General features: G+C 43.5%; 6 protein-coding genes across 6 annotated transcripts; 4 read left to right on the top strand and 2 right to left on the bottom strand.

Annotated features, from left to right (window-relative positions):
- Positions 1 to 781: 781 nt before the first annotated feature.
- Positions 782 to 1495, bottom strand: Bfra_000106 (putative ribosome biogenesis protein; the record flags this gene model as incomplete). The annotated part of the gene is made up of 2 exons (XM_037330553.1): positions 782 to 1114; positions 1220 to 1495. The coding sequence occupies 2 exons, from the start codon at positions 1493 to 1495 to the stop codon at positions 782 to 784; spliced, it is 609 nt and encodes a 202-aa protein (XP_037196886.1).
- Positions 1496 to 1751: 256 nt separating this feature from the next.
- Bfra_000105ca (putative mitochondrial ribosomal protein dap3 protein) lies at positions 1752 to 3216 on the top strand (the record flags this gene model as incomplete). Its single annotated transcript, XM_037330552.1, has 2 exons — positions 1752 to 2388; positions 2438 to 3216. 2 exons carry the CDS (start codon positions 1752 to 1754, stop codon positions 3214 to 3216), a joined length of 1416 nt encoding a protein of 471 aa, XP_037196885.1.
- Positions 3217 to 7096: 3880 nt separating this feature from the next.
- On the bottom strand, positions 7097 to 7608 carry Bfra_000104 (putative cyanovirin-n family protein; the record flags this gene model as incomplete). Its single annotated transcript, XM_037330551.1, has 2 exons — positions 7396 to 7608; positions 7097 to 7332 (listed from the first exon to the last, which is right to left on the bottom strand). Exons 1-2 carry the CDS (start codon positions 7550 to 7552, stop codon positions 7097 to 7099), a joined length of 393 nt encoding a protein of 130 aa, XP_037196884.1. The 5' UTR covers positions 7553 to 7608.
- Positions 7609 to 8660: 1052 nt separating this feature from the next.
- Bfra_000103 (uncharacterized protein) lies at positions 8661 to 8961 on the top strand (the record flags this gene model as incomplete). The annotated part of the gene is made up of 2 exons (XM_037330550.1): positions 8661 to 8693; positions 8773 to 8961. 2 exons carry the CDS (start codon positions 8661 to 8663, stop codon positions 8959 to 8961), a joined length of 222 nt encoding a protein of 73 aa, XP_037196883.1.
- A 2296-nt stretch (positions 8962 to 11257) lies between these two features.
- Bfra_000101 (uncharacterized protein) lies at positions 11258 to 16273 on the top strand (the record flags this gene model as incomplete). The annotated part of the gene is made up of 7 exons (XM_037330549.1): positions 11258 to 11370; positions 11423 to 11645; positions 11703 to 11843; positions 11896 to 11975; positions 12032 to 12265; positions 12314 to 15899; positions 15962 to 16273. The coding sequence occupies 7 exons, from the start codon at positions 11258 to 11260 to the stop codon at positions 16271 to 16273; spliced, it is 4689 nt and encodes a 1562-aa protein (XP_037196882.1).
- Positions 16274 to 17006: 733 nt separating this feature from the next.
- Bfra_000100 (putative ulp1 protease family protein) lies at positions 17007 to 18366 on the top strand (the record flags this gene model as incomplete). The annotated part of the gene is made up of 6 exons (XM_037330548.1): positions 17007 to 17069; positions 17182 to 17209; positions 17367 to 17416; positions 17475 to 17494; positions 17570 to 18121; positions 18199 to 18366. 6 exons carry the CDS (start codon positions 17007 to 17009, stop codon positions 18266 to 18268), a joined length of 783 nt encoding a protein of 260 aa, XP_037196881.1. The 3' UTR covers positions 18269 to 18366.
- Positions 18367 to 18377: the final 11 nt, after the last annotated feature.

The raw sequence follows: 18377 nt of genomic DNA, 5'->3' as shown, positions 1-18377 counted from the left end.
TTACTTTGATTTTTTGAGGGATTATAAGCGTGGGGCGTGATGGAGATGGACGGACGGATGGAGGCTGGAATGAATTGTTAACAAGTTTCGAGATGAATCAGGAGGCGCGAATTGCTTCAGGTCCTCGAGACCGGCTCGCTATCAGGCACATGGGAGATGAGGATGAGGGAGAGGAAAGCAGGACTTGTTTGTACGATAGGGAAATATGTTATGTTTGGAGCAAAGGAGTCTAGAGACCATAGATTACCTAGCTAGGGTCAACGAGCGCATTGGGGGACAGTGTGAAGAGCATCAGAGATCATGGACATGGATTTGAAACTAATGCCATGTACCATTTTGACTTTCAATCTTCTTACTTTGATATTATCGATGTGATGTGAACTGATGTAGTTAATGTTCAACACTCGAGAGTGCTTTGAGACCGGTAGTAGACCGGGGGTAGATGTGGGAGAAAGGAAGAACCAATTCTGCATTCGCAATCTTCTTTTGCTATTCCTTGCGTGTCTTGCCATTTATGTTTTCTCTGATGAATTTGAATTGTTCAATACCATTGCTATATACTATTATAACTCTTGAATTTCTCAATTGGGTGTTCTTGTGATCTAATGTCTTCCGACGTAAGGTGTAACACTTTTTCCTTTCCACAAGCAATGATTGCCCTAATAACGCCAATGATAATCCATTCCAACGCCATACAATGAAGTCCACCCACCATGAAATCATCCAACTTTCCTCGTACTTCCCCTCGTCATATATGGGCTGACACTCGAATCCCAACAGTTTAATCCCTCTTTCCTCCGTGATTCTTTCTATCGCTCCTCTCGTTCTTCCTTTGCATTCTCTCATTCCTCCTAACCTTTTCTTTTCTTTCCCGTCTTCCATCATTTTGTCTTTCAGTTCCCTCCTTTCTCTCGCGCTCTTTATTCTCATTAACCTCCACAATCCAGTCATCTTCTCCCTTCTTGTTGATTCCCTTATATCCCCATTTGGGAACCCATTCGCCGGTAGATTCATCATATACAAGCTTTTTCTTGGCCTCAGCAGTCTTGGGTTTGATACCCTTTTTAGCTGCGAACTTTTGCCAGGTAGTTTGGGCGACTGGAGGAGGAAGAGGCTGGAGATGTGTTAGTATGTATCAACTATTGATTGGGACACCAAATTGTAATCTTCAAATCGCGAGAATGCAAAAAGAAAGAAAAAATTAAAATCGCATAATTACCTTTTCACGAGGCAACTTGGTAGCAATTCCAGGTAAGCTCAATAGTACACCGTTGGGCGTCGATGCAATGGGACAGGTGCTCAACAATTGGTTCAATAATGCTTGCGCACCATCTCTGGCAGTTGCAGCTAGATCATCTTCGAGATTTGCGGAGGTGGTGAGGAGAAGCGGATTGGGGTCTTCGGCGAGGAGGAGACCAAGATCGAATGTGTAGGGAGTGGGTTTGTTCACTGTGATGGGGAGTTTGGATAGTTTCTGGGGGGCGTCTTCGGACATGTTGGATGTGAGGTTGATAAACTAATTGAATGGGTGAAGATTGGGTTTATTTTTCATAGAGGAGGAGAAATTGAGATTGAGATAGAGGAAATAAAATAAATTTTGGACTGCTGCTTTTGCGGGAGGATCCTTGTGCGGCCGCAATTTAGCGCGGGATGTGTTTGATCCTAGTCGAGAAAGATTTCTGGAGCGAGAGAGAGGGACGACACGTCGAGAGGAATTGGACCCTTTGAAACTCACTGCAGCAATCGCAGATATGGCATCCTCGGGATGTTGGAAATGCCTCTCGAGGCCGAATACTTCGCAATTCATCCAGGGCAATCATGCGGCATCGCGACTTCCAACAATTGCAGCCACGGCGGGATTTTCCACAAGTGCGGTCATGTCCAAGAATCCGCTGGCTGCTAAACCAAAGGGAGCGTTTGGACAAAATATGGCGAGGGGTGGAAAGACTTTGAAGATTAAGAAGAAGCCGCCGCCTGTACGGTCTGGAAAACCTCCCGCGGAAGGAGAGAGAAAGGCGTTGAGGAAGAGAATCGTACTCAGTAATACGAATGCGTTGGAAGTAGAACTGGAAGATTTGGGAATGAGCAATGTTTCGAGTGAGGGATTGGCAGGAAAGGTGGTGGGACTGAGTGGGAGCACGGTGGATAGCTTAAGAGCAAGTGAAGCGTTTAAGATTACGCAGGGATGGAATTTATTTAGGAGGCCAGCGGTCTTGGTCCGGGAGGAAAGTGTTATTTGTGCGAAGGTTTTAGAAGAGGCGGGGGCAGAGAAAAAGACGGAGCGATTGATTGTTGATGGAGGGAGGGTATCAGGGAAGAGTTTGATGCTTTTACACGCTATGGCTTCGGCTTTTGTTAAGGGCTGGATTGTCTTGAATATTGCGGATAGTATGTTATTTATTGTTCGTGGATTGCATTATGCTAATGAGATTTATAGCCCAAGAACTTGTCAACGCTTGCACTGAATATTCTCCTGTGCCCGATACCACGCCCACTCTCTTTTCCCAAAACACATATACCGCGGCATGGCTAGGACGTATTGGCAAAGCCAACGAAGCAGTTCTTGACAAGCTCCAATTGTCACAAAAGCATAGTCTTCCAATTCCTCTTCAAGAAAACTTATCCCTCCTCAGACTTTGCGAACTTGGAGCTCAGGAACCAGATCACTCTTGGCCAATATTCCAAGCATTCTGGAAAGAAATTACAGCTGCAGACCGACCTCCAGTTCTCATGACATTAGACGGTCTTCAATGGATCATGCAAGACAGTCTTTACCGAAACGCTGCATTCGAATTGATCCATGCCCACGATTTGGCTGTTGTAAACCATTTCGTGCAATATCTCTCTGGAGAGAAGTCTCTCCCAAATGGAGGTGCAGTAATTGCAGCTACATCACGTAGCCACGCACCAGTATCTAGATCCACAGATCTAGCGATCGTGCAACAACTCAATCGACAATCGGAAGAAGAAATCACAGAACGTGATCCCTATGAGAAGAAGTACGATGAGAGAGCCGATAAAGCATTGCAAAAGGTACAGGTCATGTGGTTAAATGGATTGAGTAAGCGAGAAGCGAGAAGTTTGATGGAATATTGGGCCCAGAGTGGAGTGTTGAGACAGAGAGTGGATGAGAAGACTGTGACGGAGAAATGGGCGCTGGCTGGAAATGGAATGGTCGGTGAGTTGGAGAGGGGCGCGCTGAGGATGAGAATTTAGATGTTTATTTATTGGGCATGAATGAATAAAGTTTTAAATATGTATTATGTGTACAATCATGAGGCTTGGTCGTATGGGTTATGTGAATAGATACGATATGAATCAATGATGTACTTGTTACAGTGGAGTTGTATGTTTGTTACTCTGAACGCAGTGTTTAAGTTGTTATTTGTGTTATCACTCCTTTGATTTTGATTTTCTGCGTGTAGGTAAGGCTACCCCCGGTATAGACATACAAGTAGAATCGATTCGGAAGAAAACTATGTCACCTTTACGTATGCAAATATCAAAGATATATATATATATATCGAATCTAAATCCCTCACACTCTTACAAACATCTACATATCATAACCCTTGATCTGGCAGTACTCATGTGGTATTGATACAATTTTTCAATTCTTCTTTTACGAGCTTGTATTGTAAGATTGATTTTCTCGAAGTCACTAGTGGGTGTTTGATGGTGATTCATTCATCTTGTGATCGTTAGTTGTTGAGTCATGGATGGGAGTTCTCCTTGTGCTAGTTAGTTATCCTGTTGCTGAAGATGGCGAAATGGATTCTTGGGGTTGGATGGTCTGGGGGTTGAATGGTCTGGGGGGATTATTGGATCTATGAATTCGATTTGCTATTGGATTGTTTGGGGGATCGGAATAGCTCTTTGGGGTTGGTAGTTCTTGAAAATTATGTGTTTTATGTCTACTAATGAGTAGGAGTGAGTATAAGGGTAGATACCTTCGTCTGCGCAACATTTCCCACAGACTTTAGGCTCAAGGTAGCTTTTCTTCAATATGTTTTAATTATTTTCTATTCACTACTATGTAAATTGCAAAAAATTAACGCTCAAGGAAGCGTCTGTTTTATGCCAGTATACTGGTCCTGTCAAAAGACTCAATTTGCGTGGTTTTCCACTTGCCCCTCCACTTGAAATCGCCATCTTCTTTCCCAAAGAGCCCACTAACTCTTGCTAAACGAACCTGAGTAATTCCGATTCTGCAGTGTGAAAATCCCGATCTTCCCAGTCTCGATTCTCAGAATTCGATTTTCATGCATATCCACGGGCTTGGTGTATACATATATTTCGCCGCCATCGTAGCACAATACTATACAAGGATAGGCAACTCAATTGTATAATATTCGTGTTCTCGGTCGCTAACAAAGCACGCGAAGAGGAGATATCGTCTAGCCAAAAATCAATAATCAGAAGGATAGGAATTCGCGAATCCATAGATTGGGTGAAGTACCAAACCAGACATTTTGACCGGGGATTAAAGAGGCTGCGTCGGTGCGTACTATTTCCTACGTTATGTGGAATTCGTCAACTGCTGTCTCCCCAGAACTCGGTTGTTGGAATGGGTATCATGAACGCAATACGTGTAAAGACTATGGATCAAGGCCCTTTTCCCGCTACGTGAACAGTCTAGCACGACTATCCTCGCGGAATCGATCTAGATGTTGGGTATTTACACAAGTACAAGTGTATCGAGGATAGAGTTGGTGTCCCAGGTCTAGACAATCATTACACCTGCTGAATGGGTTGAGCTGTAAGCGATAGAACATCCTTCCCCGCAACTTGATTCATCTTTTAATTGGCCGATTTGAATATCCTTTCAAATGATTATCGCGACACTTATAAGGAGTCGTTACTGCTTGTTCTGTATGTTGTGGTTTCCAGGTGATGAGCTGTGCCTGGGGATGGGTATGCGTTGTTACGCTAGATGGCATTGATATTTCGAATCCGGGATGAGTGATTGAGGGTGTGATGCCGCAAAAAGAGAACGTGGTTGAAGAAGGCTTGGATGGAAAGGCTCTTCATTCAAAGGGTTAAAGTTGTAGGCTATGTTCTTTTTAACGACGGCTCGATTGGTCGAATGTGGTAACTCGTTGAGCGACAGGTTTGATGAAGGGGTTCGGGAGTAATAATATCGATGCTGTGTGGAAGGCAGCTTGTCTAGGGAGCTGAGTTCGCATTAAACTCTGGATGAGAGTTGTGGAGAGGTGAAAATGAGTTTCATGGAGAATATGAAAAGTATCTTGCATACTGAACAAGAAGTCTCAGCTTAGTGCTGTGAAATGCAAGTGATTGTGGTGACAGATAGACCTGGCGGACAACATCATCTTTCAACATCATATTCTGGGGGAAGGATGTTTGGTGAGATTTTTCTTGTCCAATTTCATTGGTCTAGATTTAGATTTAATGCTTTGTGTCTATTTGCACTTCATCGGAAAAAAAGGGAAATCTGTAACAAATTCATCTCTAGCCATGACCATTTGAACGGCATAGACTTCATCACTACAACCTCCTATCATAGACTACAAAATCATTTCATGAAGCAACCTCCGGTCATGCCAAGAAACAAAGAAGCGAGGCTGACCAATGCAGCTTCGTACAAATATGACCATTTTGTTGTCAAAAGTAATATTCCAACAATCCAAGTAAGCCATTGGATGTTAGCTTAAAATCTTGAACATCCTCATTTGATAGATATCCTAACTTCATTAAAATACGCAATACCAGCTACAAAGAGCTTTATCCAAGTTATTGGAATATTATCGTCTCTTTGTTTATGAATCGTTCTCGTCGGAACCAGAGAGCGAAGGTAAGAAGGTTATAAAATAGGAAAGTCTCTGGATAGATACCAAGCCTTCTATCCGCGGATCAGTGGTGTGTTTCTATCTCAGTGATTTCTTGGGAGTATGATGAAGGCTCACATGCAAAGATATGGCTCGTTTGCACAGCTGCCAAGGAAATTAGAAAGACGAGTATGGCTCTCCAACTTTCGTGTGCAGAATTCAACATGTTTGAGATACAGTTAATGTGACATTTTCAATGACAGGATTTGAGAAGTAGAATGAGAAGGCTACCCCTCGATCTTCATACAAGAAGCCCAAGAGCTACTAGGCTCGGCAATTCTTGGCGAAAAGTCTCGTGAGGAAAATCTTGGTAGAGACCGGAATTCCCAGAAAAGGGACTCAATGTGTGGCCAAATATCCGATGTATTATTCAACCATCAAGTGACTGACAACTCTTGTGTCATGGCTGGGCAGAAAATACGTGCTACATACCCCAAGCATCAGCATCCCGCACACCACTCATTCAATTCCTGAATACAACCGCTCTACCCTCTCAACTCTTACTACCATTTGCCCAACTTTGGTTCAACTCAAACTCCAAGAGTAAGATAATCACATAAGATCATGGCATGCAACCCAAGCTGTGCCATGCGTCTTGGCATTACCCTGCATATGAATCCAGGCTGAAGAATGTGCCGGATTATCCGTCTTACGCACGATTGTTTAGTTCACAGGAGAGGGGCTAAGAAGGTACTGCCCAAACTTCTGTTGCGTAAGTGAAAAAGGTTTGATGTATTGTGGTTATGTAAAACGGTTATTCTCGGGAGAGATGGAGGGCGAGAAAGTACTGAGAGGGAAATATAATTGGCGTGAAGTTTATTCGAGCAGAGTTATTCAAATTGCCAAGCTAATGTCAACGATAACCAAAACATTATGTAGAAACTGCTTAAGAATGATAGCGCTTATATCGCGTCATATTTGTTGTTTAATAGGTTATGGCCGAGATTTTAGTGACGAATAAGTTTGATACTGTGAAGCACTTGCAATGTGTGGAAGAAAGAAGGATGTGTTGCCAACGTATCAGCCGGCTTGCAGGAACATAACTAGTAACGGAAGCAGTTGAAACTTGGTAACATGAGTTGTAAGATTGGATAATCAAGACGCGTAGAATCACATAGAACGAGCCAAGATGAATCGATACACGAAGGCATAGGAAAGAATTTCAATCATGCTGTCAATTTTGAAATGCACCAAAACGAATATTTGTAACGCTTGAAAGGATATTCTCATTCTTTAGACTGCACTAGCTAAAGCATATAACATTTAAACTGATCATATGTTAGCAAAAGTCTTTCGTAAGCTCCAATGGCTAGAGGATACATACCATAAACAAATCGTCCGTTGTGGTTCTCAATACGCTCAGCAAGGTTGACATCACGGCTGAACTCTTCGCCGTCGATGCTGCGGAGGAAAGTGCGGAGAACTGGGACTTGTCCACCACCCTCGATGGAGAATGTGACGTTTTCAGCGCTGTGGGAGAAGTCTATACGAAGTATTAGACAATGGCGATTGAAGGACAAAGATGCTTTTCAAAGATTATACGTACTCTCGCCATCCCAGTGAATCATGCCATTTTGGTTTCCAATGTGTTGGTTGAGATCAATCTCAGCATCTTCCCAGTCACCGTTCTCGTTTCTGAGACGGGCTCTGAGGATGTGGTTGTCATCAATGCGGATATCTTCGGCGGAGAGGTGGAAAGACATTTTGATTTATATAGAAGAGGTTTGTTTTTGTGTTGTGAAGAGTATTTGAAAAGTGATTGAGAGATGAGATATATGGAATGAGAAGTGAACGGGAGGAGAGGAGTAGATATATGTGTCTTTTGTAGTCCGATCTTCGATTATGGTAACGCCTCAGGGTCTACCCCTCCGTGCATGTTTGCGGCAATGCATAACCATCATCAGCCACTCATCGACTCATTTATGGAAACCCCCGCTGATTTCCTAAGTGAATTTCACACATAAGGTGGCATTTCAATGGCTTGGCACCTCCTTGGCTCACACGTTTTCTACAAACATTGGATCAGAAGCTTCACCGTATGTAGCATGACCCGCTATGACCCACTTGCTGTGGGGTAGGGGTTTCGAAATGTCACCACTGCGGCGGATTTGGTGGCTATGAGTGATATGCATTACAGAATTCTAAGTCATAATGATGGAATACGACGGATGGACCCACACTAGCTTGTAGCTACCCTGGTCGCAAAGTGGTTGTACCTGGATAGCCAACCAGTTTCGAGGAAGATTAAGAAGGACTTAGTGAGATCATGGAAGCTCTCAGAAACTATTAGCGTAAATGACTGACTGAACGAAGGTATATCTTCAAGACTCAAGTAGTGTTGCATCACTCAGGGGTAATTTTGACGTATGTGCGTGTGCACCTATAGCAGAAAGAGCGCAAAAATAGCTTATGCTATCGATCCTTAGAATACCTTACATTACTCGAGGAAGTGGCACAGTCAAGCCACGTAATTCCATGATGGATGGTCTAGTGTAACATGCCTCACACTCTGTAAAGAATGCTCACTTGAGCTGTCAATCTGGGTCAGTAGCAATCTCAAACCATCTCAGCAATGATTGCTCCAGAGTACACAGTGACAACCCGCAGTTTAAAGTTCACAACAACAGCGCATCAATACTGAGTTACCTACGCAAATGGTTCAACAAATCTTATGCCTTAACATAGATATGTGCTAATCGCTGGTAGGATACCACGACTGTGTTCATCACCCCACTTCACCCCACCAGTGTATATTAATCATGTCGGAGAGGGGCACATGAGGTATAAGATGTATGGAGATGTACTTTGGCGATGCTGAATGATTTGGTGAAGTCGGTGAGGCCGGTGAGAAAAGGGGGTTGAATCTGTAGCCATCGACTCATCTCGATGCATTGTAAAACCGTTTGAGGATCGAATCGAGCAGACAGGAAGTGGTACCGCGATAAAACGCAGCATGACCTCTAGGTATCCAGTGATCGAATACGTGCATCGTTGGTCGATAAAATATACAGAAACTGCGTGCACAGAACGACAGATGTTAAGTCCAGGTCTTTGGGGTTTACTTCGAGTAGGGCTGTGGACGAAAGCTTCACCAAGTCACTTTGCTGACTAAGCGAGCAACGCATTCATTTCCCTCAAACATCACTTACTATATCGCTCACAGCGCATTGATGGGACCGGCGGTCAATCATAAATCCAGTGTATCACCCTAAATTTGCAGCACATTGTGAGATGATCCATTTCATCTGTGTGTGAAAGTGGAAATAATGGTGTTCATGATAAGCCTCAAAACTGTTTACGAATAGCTTTCCCATTCCGGTATTCGCGATGGCGGATGAGAGCAGCAATGGGGTCGTCAAAAGCTTCTGCTTGAACGTAGGGTGAACAAATCGATCTGCTATTGAGGTATCATAATCAGGCGATATATACACTCAATTGTGGCACCGGTGTATTCAACAACCAGGCTGCAGTCCACAACGAGAGAATTGTGAATAGAGAAGCCCTCTTGGATGTTGAATTACTTTTAGTCACTGGTTCTGCTTAGAACTATAAGAATATCAGAATGATTGAAACCGATCAGAGATTCAAGCTTGAGACGTTGAATTTGAATTTTAGTCCAAGCTATTGAGCACACTGAGTGGCGTATGCTACGTCAAAACTCGACGTCAACGAGAGCATTCGCCTTGAGAGAATTCCTTTGCACCTGCGCTGTGTTGGAAGACTCCCAGATGTTTGGCTGTTACCCAATCATTATATCCCCTAGAAAGTTGTGCTGATTGTCTGGAAACACAGAGTAATGGCAACGAAGCTAAACAACACATCTCTCATGGTGGACGATGAGATTGTGAATGAATTCAAAGGGTCTATACAATGAACAATACAAGTTGGGAGATCAAGATAGAAACGCAAGTTCGAACTACAGGTCAACTGCAGGTGTTCAGAGGATCAAGTGAAGCCACTGGGAAGACCAGAGAACATATCGTTAAGTTACGAATTTGTGATTTACCTGAATAAATTACATGCCGTTATTTCTAGGATGTGATAGAGATGGTGATTATAAATCTCTAGATCTTTACCAAGAACCATCTGGCCCAATGGTGAGAGATTAAGAGCCATGCCTACGCAGGTCCTGGGCCCTATCAAATATTGTCGTCGTCTTTCGTATTTTGGGTAGGTAGTATTTTGTTGTTAATGATCACAAACTTCAAAGTATTATCCGGTACTAGATCAACAGGATAGTAATCTTGATCTTCAATGTTCAGAACTGCATTAATCACTATGCGATCGTGTCTGGACTCGACGAAACTGCCACTGTGTATGTGATACGTGAAATTGGGTCGAGTAACGTCGAATACCATCCGACGTAATAACATCTCAGTCCAGAATGGCTGTAAATTCTCGTAATTGAAAGGCATCTGGTCTAACGATGCACTGGAATCACGCAACTTTAACTCGACTTGTTAGCTTGCCCGCGTCTATTCTGCATAATTCAGCCAAGCCACACTCATTGTTCCGCGTAGCTAAGCATGAACGAAAGTAATCGGATACCAAAATCCGGATTATATACACGTGATGAGACGACGTGCTAAGGCCGTGAGTTCCTTCCTCATTTTGAAATTCGGACGAGAAGCTTAGCGGCGCGGGATTCCCCATCTGTGATTCGCTCTAATGCCTTTCCTTCTCTAACTTATCCAATTTCTGCAATCATTCACCGAAAGAGCATCTGGGAAATTTATTTCACAATTCATGCCCTCTGTTTACCTATCTCTTTCTCTTGTTCTTTCTATCAATACGACAAACTGCGACTCTATCAACATTCTTTTCAATTTCCTAAAACTCTCGAGGTAAGTTCTTCGGATACCCTCCTAATAACGTTCCTTTGAGGAGGAAGCTCTTGAATCCTCTTAATTCACTTCACTGTTCGAAGCGAAAGTCCCCTTGATGCCGCTTTGATTAAACCTTTTCAAGAGCTTCTTTGATTCATCCAACAATTAAATCACAAGTTTCGTATCTAAAAACTCTCTGGTTCAGTATACTGACTCTTTATTGAAAGTGAACCTCTTGAGTGCCTGTAAGATATTCCATGGCTTCTTGAGATTCGAGAATCTGCCGCGGCTTCTTTGTTGACAACCATCTTTACATGCCTGCCAATTTGGCATAATCGGGACACTAAAGCCGGATATCCATCCACAAATATTTGTGTTTCTTCAGCTATCCATGTCACTACTCTATCAGGTTGCGACTGCAGGCCACTTTACAAGAATATACGAATAAATTTCGTAGCTTGTCAACAGTGCGCGCGCGATATTCCGGATAACCTTTTCTTTACGCTTTACCCACAGTTGTGAAGCGACTCGAGCTCTAACAAGAGTGTCTGCCAGTCAAAATTAATGCTAATCGTTTCCAAGATGCCTTCAAGTCGCGGACTGAAAGAGACCTCGCAAGGCTCGGCACTTGGAAAGGGCATTGAAAAGTTGTGTCAGGAACTCGACAGAACTGTCAAGGCAAAGGGCAGGGGAGGGTGAGATAGGTCTTCAGTATCGATACATCTATAGCATGCTAACAACTAACAGAATCGCTGAAGACACTCTGGAATCGATCTATGATACCCTGCACACGGCGAAGGCAACGGAAGCAATAACTGAGACAGCTGTGAGAAGTCTTCTTTCAATATTGGAGAATGATCGCGGCGAGTTGTGCTGTCCTCTCGATGTGAAAGTTTTCTGTGTTATTCTTGAAATTGCACTCAGAAGCGAGGAGTGTCGAGAAAGTGAGCGTGCTCTCGTTTTGCTTGCCGTAAGTACTCGTACCACAAAGGCTGCGATTTTTTTGGATACTGACTGAGTTTTGCAGAAGGAACTTCACACGCAATCAACACCTCAGGAAATTGAGAGCTCCCACAGTATTTTGGTCGAGATCGCGAAGCAAGTGAACGTTGCTCACCTTATTGAATACTTTGTCGATCGTTCGAAGCCAGACGGAATGAGAAGATGGGCAAGCTACCATGTGCTGTAATATTATGGGAATATACTAACACATATATAAGACTGGTATCATCATACAGCAGCTTCTGAGAGGCCCAGAGGCAGTTTCTGAGCAATTTCAACATACACCCGAGGACGTCAGGTGAGAAACCCCCCATATTACCATCCAAAACTACCTAGCTGATGATTTCTGCAAAGACGCAGCATTGGTCCCATGATTATCAATGAAGACAATGAAATCCTCAGATTGATTTGTGGCCGGGTTTTTGCGTCACTACTAAACGCTAATGTTCTGCCTGAAGAACTCTGCCCTGTGAAAACTGACAAAAGGGAATATGAGGATTTTCCAGTTGAGTTGCAGAATTTAAATGAGTGGAAATCGCGATTCCAGCAGTGGGTAGACCGGAAGTGGCCCGATAATGAAAGCCAAACGTAAGTACATTGAAGATTGACAATTTCTGTCAGCTGATGACTTTCCAGACCACCGCACATGCTTTATTATAGTCTTGGGGTTGTGACAATACCTCCAATTCGATTGGGAACATTGGGTGAGAGTATAGAACTGGTTCTAGAGGACGGCTATATTCTTCTGCTGAAAAGCTCTACGGAACAAGAATTGGATCAGATACTACAAGTACCATGCAAGTCTATCTCCCGAGTTTCTGTCATTGACAGCTCTATTATAATCAACAAAAGAGAAGTTTACGATGTTGTTTTTGACATCAAAAATTGCCAAGAGCGTCCTTCTTATCTAAACTCCCGGCCTACCACTCTTCAACAGCTACGTTTGACCACAGATTCCAATAGGAACGAACTAATGATCGATCTTCACAATGAATGTCTCGAAGCAGAATTCCAACCGGAGAGGATTCATGTTTCTCAAGCTGAAGATGATATACTAGTTCAAGGAAAGGGAAGTTCGCCAGATGCAGAAAGTTACGAGCGACCCTCGGAAGACGAGCATCAACCAGCAACAACTGATCCAATAACGTCTGAATCCGAGGACGAAGCGCTAGATAACCTTTTCAACCTCGATCGTCAGATTCAAGCCGGAAGTTCTCGACATCAAGCAGATAATAACATATCTTTGAACGTGATTGATAAATTGAAACAGTCCCAACAAAAGTCGAGCAGAAATTATGCAGCGAATAAAGTCGATTTACCTGAGCATGGTGATGATATGAGCTTCAGCGATTCACCTACGATGCCTACCCATCGAAAAAATATTGCATCATTCGACGAAGCTTTAGGAATAGACGACGAAAGTTCTAAAATAAGTGGCCAGGCACTTCTTTTGAGGCAGGAAGGCAAATCTCGCTCTCAAATCTCTCAACCTCTACCGATCACCGGAAGACTAACCCAAAAGATTGCAGATGATGTCACCCTTACTGTCAAGACTAAAGGTAAAGTGTCTGCAAGTCTAAAAGACGGAAGAGAAGCACTCATACCAGAAGCACAACCAAGTACTTCTCAAGCAGCACCAAATCAGAATGCCAATTTGAAAGCTAATAAAGTGTCAAAGAAGTATGCTGTTAAACCCAAAACACCAATCGCGGGCCTGAAGAGCGTTAAAATGGATGCCCCTCTGCCAAGTGTACCAGAGACAGTAATGGCGACTTCGGCAAACAAGAACAAATCCGATGAAGGATCTGCGCTAGTCCAGACAGATATTTATGATTTACTTGAGATCAACGACGACGGAAGAGAATCCAAGACGGACAGACAAAGTAACCAGGGGACAAGAAAAAAGCCTGGTAGTTCAAAACCAAAGGGCAAATCGACCAGCAGCAAAGGCAAGTCAAAGAGTACAAAGACCTACCAAAAAGCCAAGCCCATCCAAACGGCAGTCGAAGAACCCATAGTCACGAAGAGGATTAGCCAAAGAGCGGCTGCTAGTCAAGCCAGACTTAGCATCAGCAAAATCAATAACGACTTGGAGGAGATTGAAGATGGCTTTTCTGATGGGAGAGACAGTGGAACAGCGCAGCCCAATGTCTCGCGAAAGCGTAAGACGGCGGAGCAGCCAGCTGAGCTAGCTTTATCGGAGATCAAATTTTCTTCAGTAGTGGAGTCGGCTGCGGAGGAAGATAAGGAAGCATTGGTTCTCCAGCAGCAAGATGCTCAGGTGCTAAGTCTAGTTGATAACAGTCTCCCTCCTGGAGATCCATTCGCAGTTGATGATTTGTACTCTGCTAGTCCGCTGAGACCAAAGGATCAACAAGGTTACAGTCGAGAGACTCCCGCACAACCTTCCCGAAAGAAGGCAGCCGTGAATTTCGCTAGCCAACTAGATGATCTCTTGAGCGATGATAATAATGGTGACAACAAGACCACTCACATGAAAAATTTGAACAAGAGTCTATTCAAGAAAAACCTATCCCCAATCACACCACCGGAAAAGTCGGGAAACCTCCAGCATAGTACATCAGAAAGTAGATCGAGTTTCCTAAACGAAGACTTGCCAGAAACTGGGGTCGAGGATGCTAAATATTATAATAGCCACAAAGGCCCGGATTTGGATTCAGAAAAATTACAGTTAGAGGATGGAAGTTCAAGTCAGCCAACTCAACGTGTTGAGGAAGTGGTACTCGCCATTCCACGCGAGACGGAAGACAAGAAAAGTCAAATGACCAAAAAGACAAATGATCTCGAAGAAATGACAGACACTAAGCTTCCTACCAGAGCAGACGAGAAAATTATCACGAAGATGGACGAGTGTGTAATGACCGCAGATATAATCGATCCAGTACTTGCAATTCCAAGCCACTCCTTAAGCACATTTTTGATTAACTTCAAGCAGGAAGTGATTCACAAATCAGTTGCTACAAAGGCGTCAGCTTCCACTGACCATCAACCAGAAGGTCTGCTAACTCTTCAACCACCGGATGAAAAATTGGTCGAGGAAAAGAAGCGAAAAGTCACAACAGATATTGCCATACCACCCAAACGCCGTAGACAAATTGCGACAAATAACTTAGGAAGCCCTTCAATCTCATCATCTGGTCCTAGCGCACAAGGAAATGCATCTCCCGAAAGCTTAGCTGGCAAAAATAGAGTTCTACTTGATGATCGAAGTATTCGCAAACCAAATTTCATACACTTCAATGCTAAAGGTGCACAAAATCAGGGTTCTTTTGGTACGTCGATACCTGTTCCAAAACGAGACCCTAAGCTACACATCAAAGCATCAAATACCGCGAAATTCAAGTCGCAAGACATGGTGAAGAGTAAACGAAGACATGATAATCATCATGACTCAGATGAAGAAAGTTTATTTGTTTCTCAAAGTCCACCCAGGAAGCGTCAGAGTGTTAGTCCGCCAAAAGTAGCTTTACCAACAGATAAGCCGATCTCAGTGGATGATACAAGTAGTCCTAGAATTCCCACAGCCCTTAAATCAAGCTCACAAGGATCTCGAGTGAATGCATTCGGTAGCCCACAAGCACAACACATTGTACCTTCCATTGGCCATGCTCTCCGAATCGAACAGAGAGAGTCAGCACCAGAGTTTAGTAAGGCAGAGCCACGAACTACGGACTCTCACCAGAATTTACCTGAAATCAAAGTTCTGTCTCCTGAATTTGACGCCAAAGATGCTCCAGAGCTTTTTGGTCCGCGTATTAAGGTAGTAAGCATCCCGAAAGCACGTCCTGCTCCACCAGGAGAGTCTTCTGTTCGATACGTCCCGCATACAAAAACTCAAAATGGATTTTATAAAGACATTTCAACCATGGAGAACATACAGGAGGTAAAAGTTCTGCCGGATCCGTTCGTTGATGTCGCCCATCACAAATCGAGTGGATTTACAGAACGATTACGAGCACGTGAGGCTGATGGAGGCTTGAATGTTCGTTTCAGCGATCCTGACAAAACTCTAGTGGAGATTACAGAGGAAATCTATAGTAGAGAGTCATCTTCACCGAGTGAATTGTCAAGCAATTCATCTTTCCGATCGGGTGGTTCCTCAAACATTCCAAGACAACGACTATCTCCCCATAGTCGATGGTCAAAGGCTGTCAGACCACATTACAAGGGATATGCAGATACTGTTCATAAAATTGCCGATGTAAGTCTAACTTACTGTATGATTCAATATTGATGACTGGAATAGCTGACACTGAGATTTAGGAGATGGTGATTAGATTGACTGATGAAGAAGATGCATCAGAGCTGGTCGTTCGTCAATACAAGGAGAACGCCACGAGTATGCTTGAGGATTTGAGTAGCAAGCGAGATGTGGAGAAGCTCAATATACGCCAACAAATCGAAAACAAGAAGACAGAATTGATTCGAATGTATTCTGAAGCTGGGAAAGCCGTGAAGCAAATCGAAAAGGATATCAAAACTTCTCCTATAGGTGATGTTGATGGAAAGTGGCAGGAGAGACAAGAGTTCATACAAAGAGAATTGAAGGAAGGGAGACGCATATCGGATTCATAATACAGTAAACCAATGCTTGATTTGCTCTCTCATTCTATGTTTGAGAATGATGGGGGGTGGTGCGCAGATTTCAAATTAGGCTTTCGGTAGCTTCTCGTCTTGTTTGCCTAGTGGAGTAGTCTATGAGCTGTGGGGACCGAAAGGTTGAAGGATACCACATAATTGTTTAGAGACCTAAGTATTAGCTTTAAATGATACATAAGATTGCTATGATAATAATAAATATGATTGAGACGTCGATAATTTGATGTGATCTATCTGCAGAACTCTTGTGCTAGGACATGTATACGTATTTGCATACATCTATCCAAGTACTAGGTAGTCATTCGGCCAACCCCCAAAAAATGACCATGTCGGTGCATCTTTGAAAAGGAACACTAACAAGGGATGACGATTGCCCATCTCCCCCCACAACCGCAGCAGCCCAGATTCCAGAACGTTTTACTCAATCAATACTCACAAAACTTACGACGACAATCTGAAAATTTTCCAGGTCGCAAGGTTCATTAGGAATCATCGACTTCAGTTCTTACCTCTGTTTGTTTTTTCCCATTGTTTTTATCAATACTTGGCTAGCGACATACCTATCTATCCTCGAAGAATCCGATTTCCCCGCGTTCCGAAGCCCAAAAAGTCTTTTCGTCCTACAATAAAGGGCAACCATACGGCCACCTGCATTTGAAGCAAAAAATAAGAAAAGAATACTTTCAAACTAGAATAGAAAGAAAGAGCTATGCCACAAGGAAGTGGTTTCCACCCATTTGGTGGCAGATTATCCAAGCATATGGGCAATTCGGTATGTATCAAGCACATGCGAACTCTGCTTGTCAATTGGTGACTCCGGCGGAAGGGCAGTCGCAGCAATAAAGCAATGCGCAACCTGGAACTGACAAACGCAATCATTGTAGCTTTCTCCTGAAGATGCATATCTGAGTTGTGAGTTTGCCTTTTCATGGTCGCTTTTGCGTCGCTGTGGGGTTGCTGCGGCATATTGCTAATACTCACTTTCCAGATTACGATGTACGATGTAGGTTTTCTCAATAATTCTGAAAAAGACACCACGAACTGGCAGACTAAACTATGGCGATAACAGTGACAAGAGAAGACGTTAATACGTTGAAGGATGACTGGCTCACGGATAATGTATACTTTCACTCTATTATCCTCCCTCCGAAATCATCACTGACGCACTCTTTGACAGACGATAGCCTTCTGGCAGGAGTACGTTAACTTCATTCCACTTTTTGCAGATAGTTGCCTTTACAAAAGCCACTACTAAACATTCCCTTCAAACAGATATCTCGAGAACGAATACCTCAAGAGATACCCCTCTTCCAATATCGTCCTACTCCGCCCCTCCATGGCATATATGCTACGAATGCACGAAAACCCAGTCCTACTCAGGTCCGCTCTTCCAGACTTTCGTCTCACCACTCACATCTTCCTTCCCATAAACGATAATCGCAATGTTTCCCAAGCAGAAGGTGGATCCCACTGGACACTCCTCCTCGTATCCGTTATCGACGGCGTAGCATTCCATTATGATTCTCTCTCGCCCTCGAATTATGAAGAAGCGAATACGACGACTTACAAACTAGGTCAGTTATTGGGTCGCCAGTTGAGATTTCTAAATCTGCAGGATACTCCACAACAGCAAAATGGAAGTGATTGTGGAGTTTACGTGTGTATTATCATGCGCCATTTGTTGTTGAAGAGATTGTTGTGCGCGAACGCGAAGGAGAAGGTTTCTATGAGTATGGGAGGAAAGCTTGTGGATTCGGGTGGAGCTAGAAAGGAGATGCTGAGAATTATTGAAGGTTACAGGAAGGAGGGAGAGAGAAGGAGATCGTAAGTTTCCACCATCTTCAACATTTCTGCTGCGCAACTTGGGCAATCCGAATGGATTCCTCCTAACAGAATTACAGGCAAGATGAAAGTCGCAGCTCATCCCCTTACCAAAAGGGTAATCGAAGTCCTCCACGAATCGATTCTTGAGCTACGCATACATGAATACAACTTCAAGAAATCAGGCGTTACGGATTTACCACATGGCTGCATTGGGATAATGAGCGAGATGAGCGATACGATACGAGGCACAAGAGAT

This window comes from Botrytis fragariae (assembly GCF_013461495.1).
Source record: "Botrytis fragariae strain BVB16 chromosome Unknown tig00000001, whole genome shotgun sequence".
In the NCBI taxonomy this organism is placed as follows: domain Eukaryota; kingdom Fungi; phylum Ascomycota; class Leotiomycetes; order Helotiales; family Sclerotiniaceae; genus Botrytis; species Botrytis fragariae.
The sequence above is the reverse complement of the archived record's forward strand: the minus strand, read 5'-3'. Positions and strand labels throughout refer to the sequence as shown.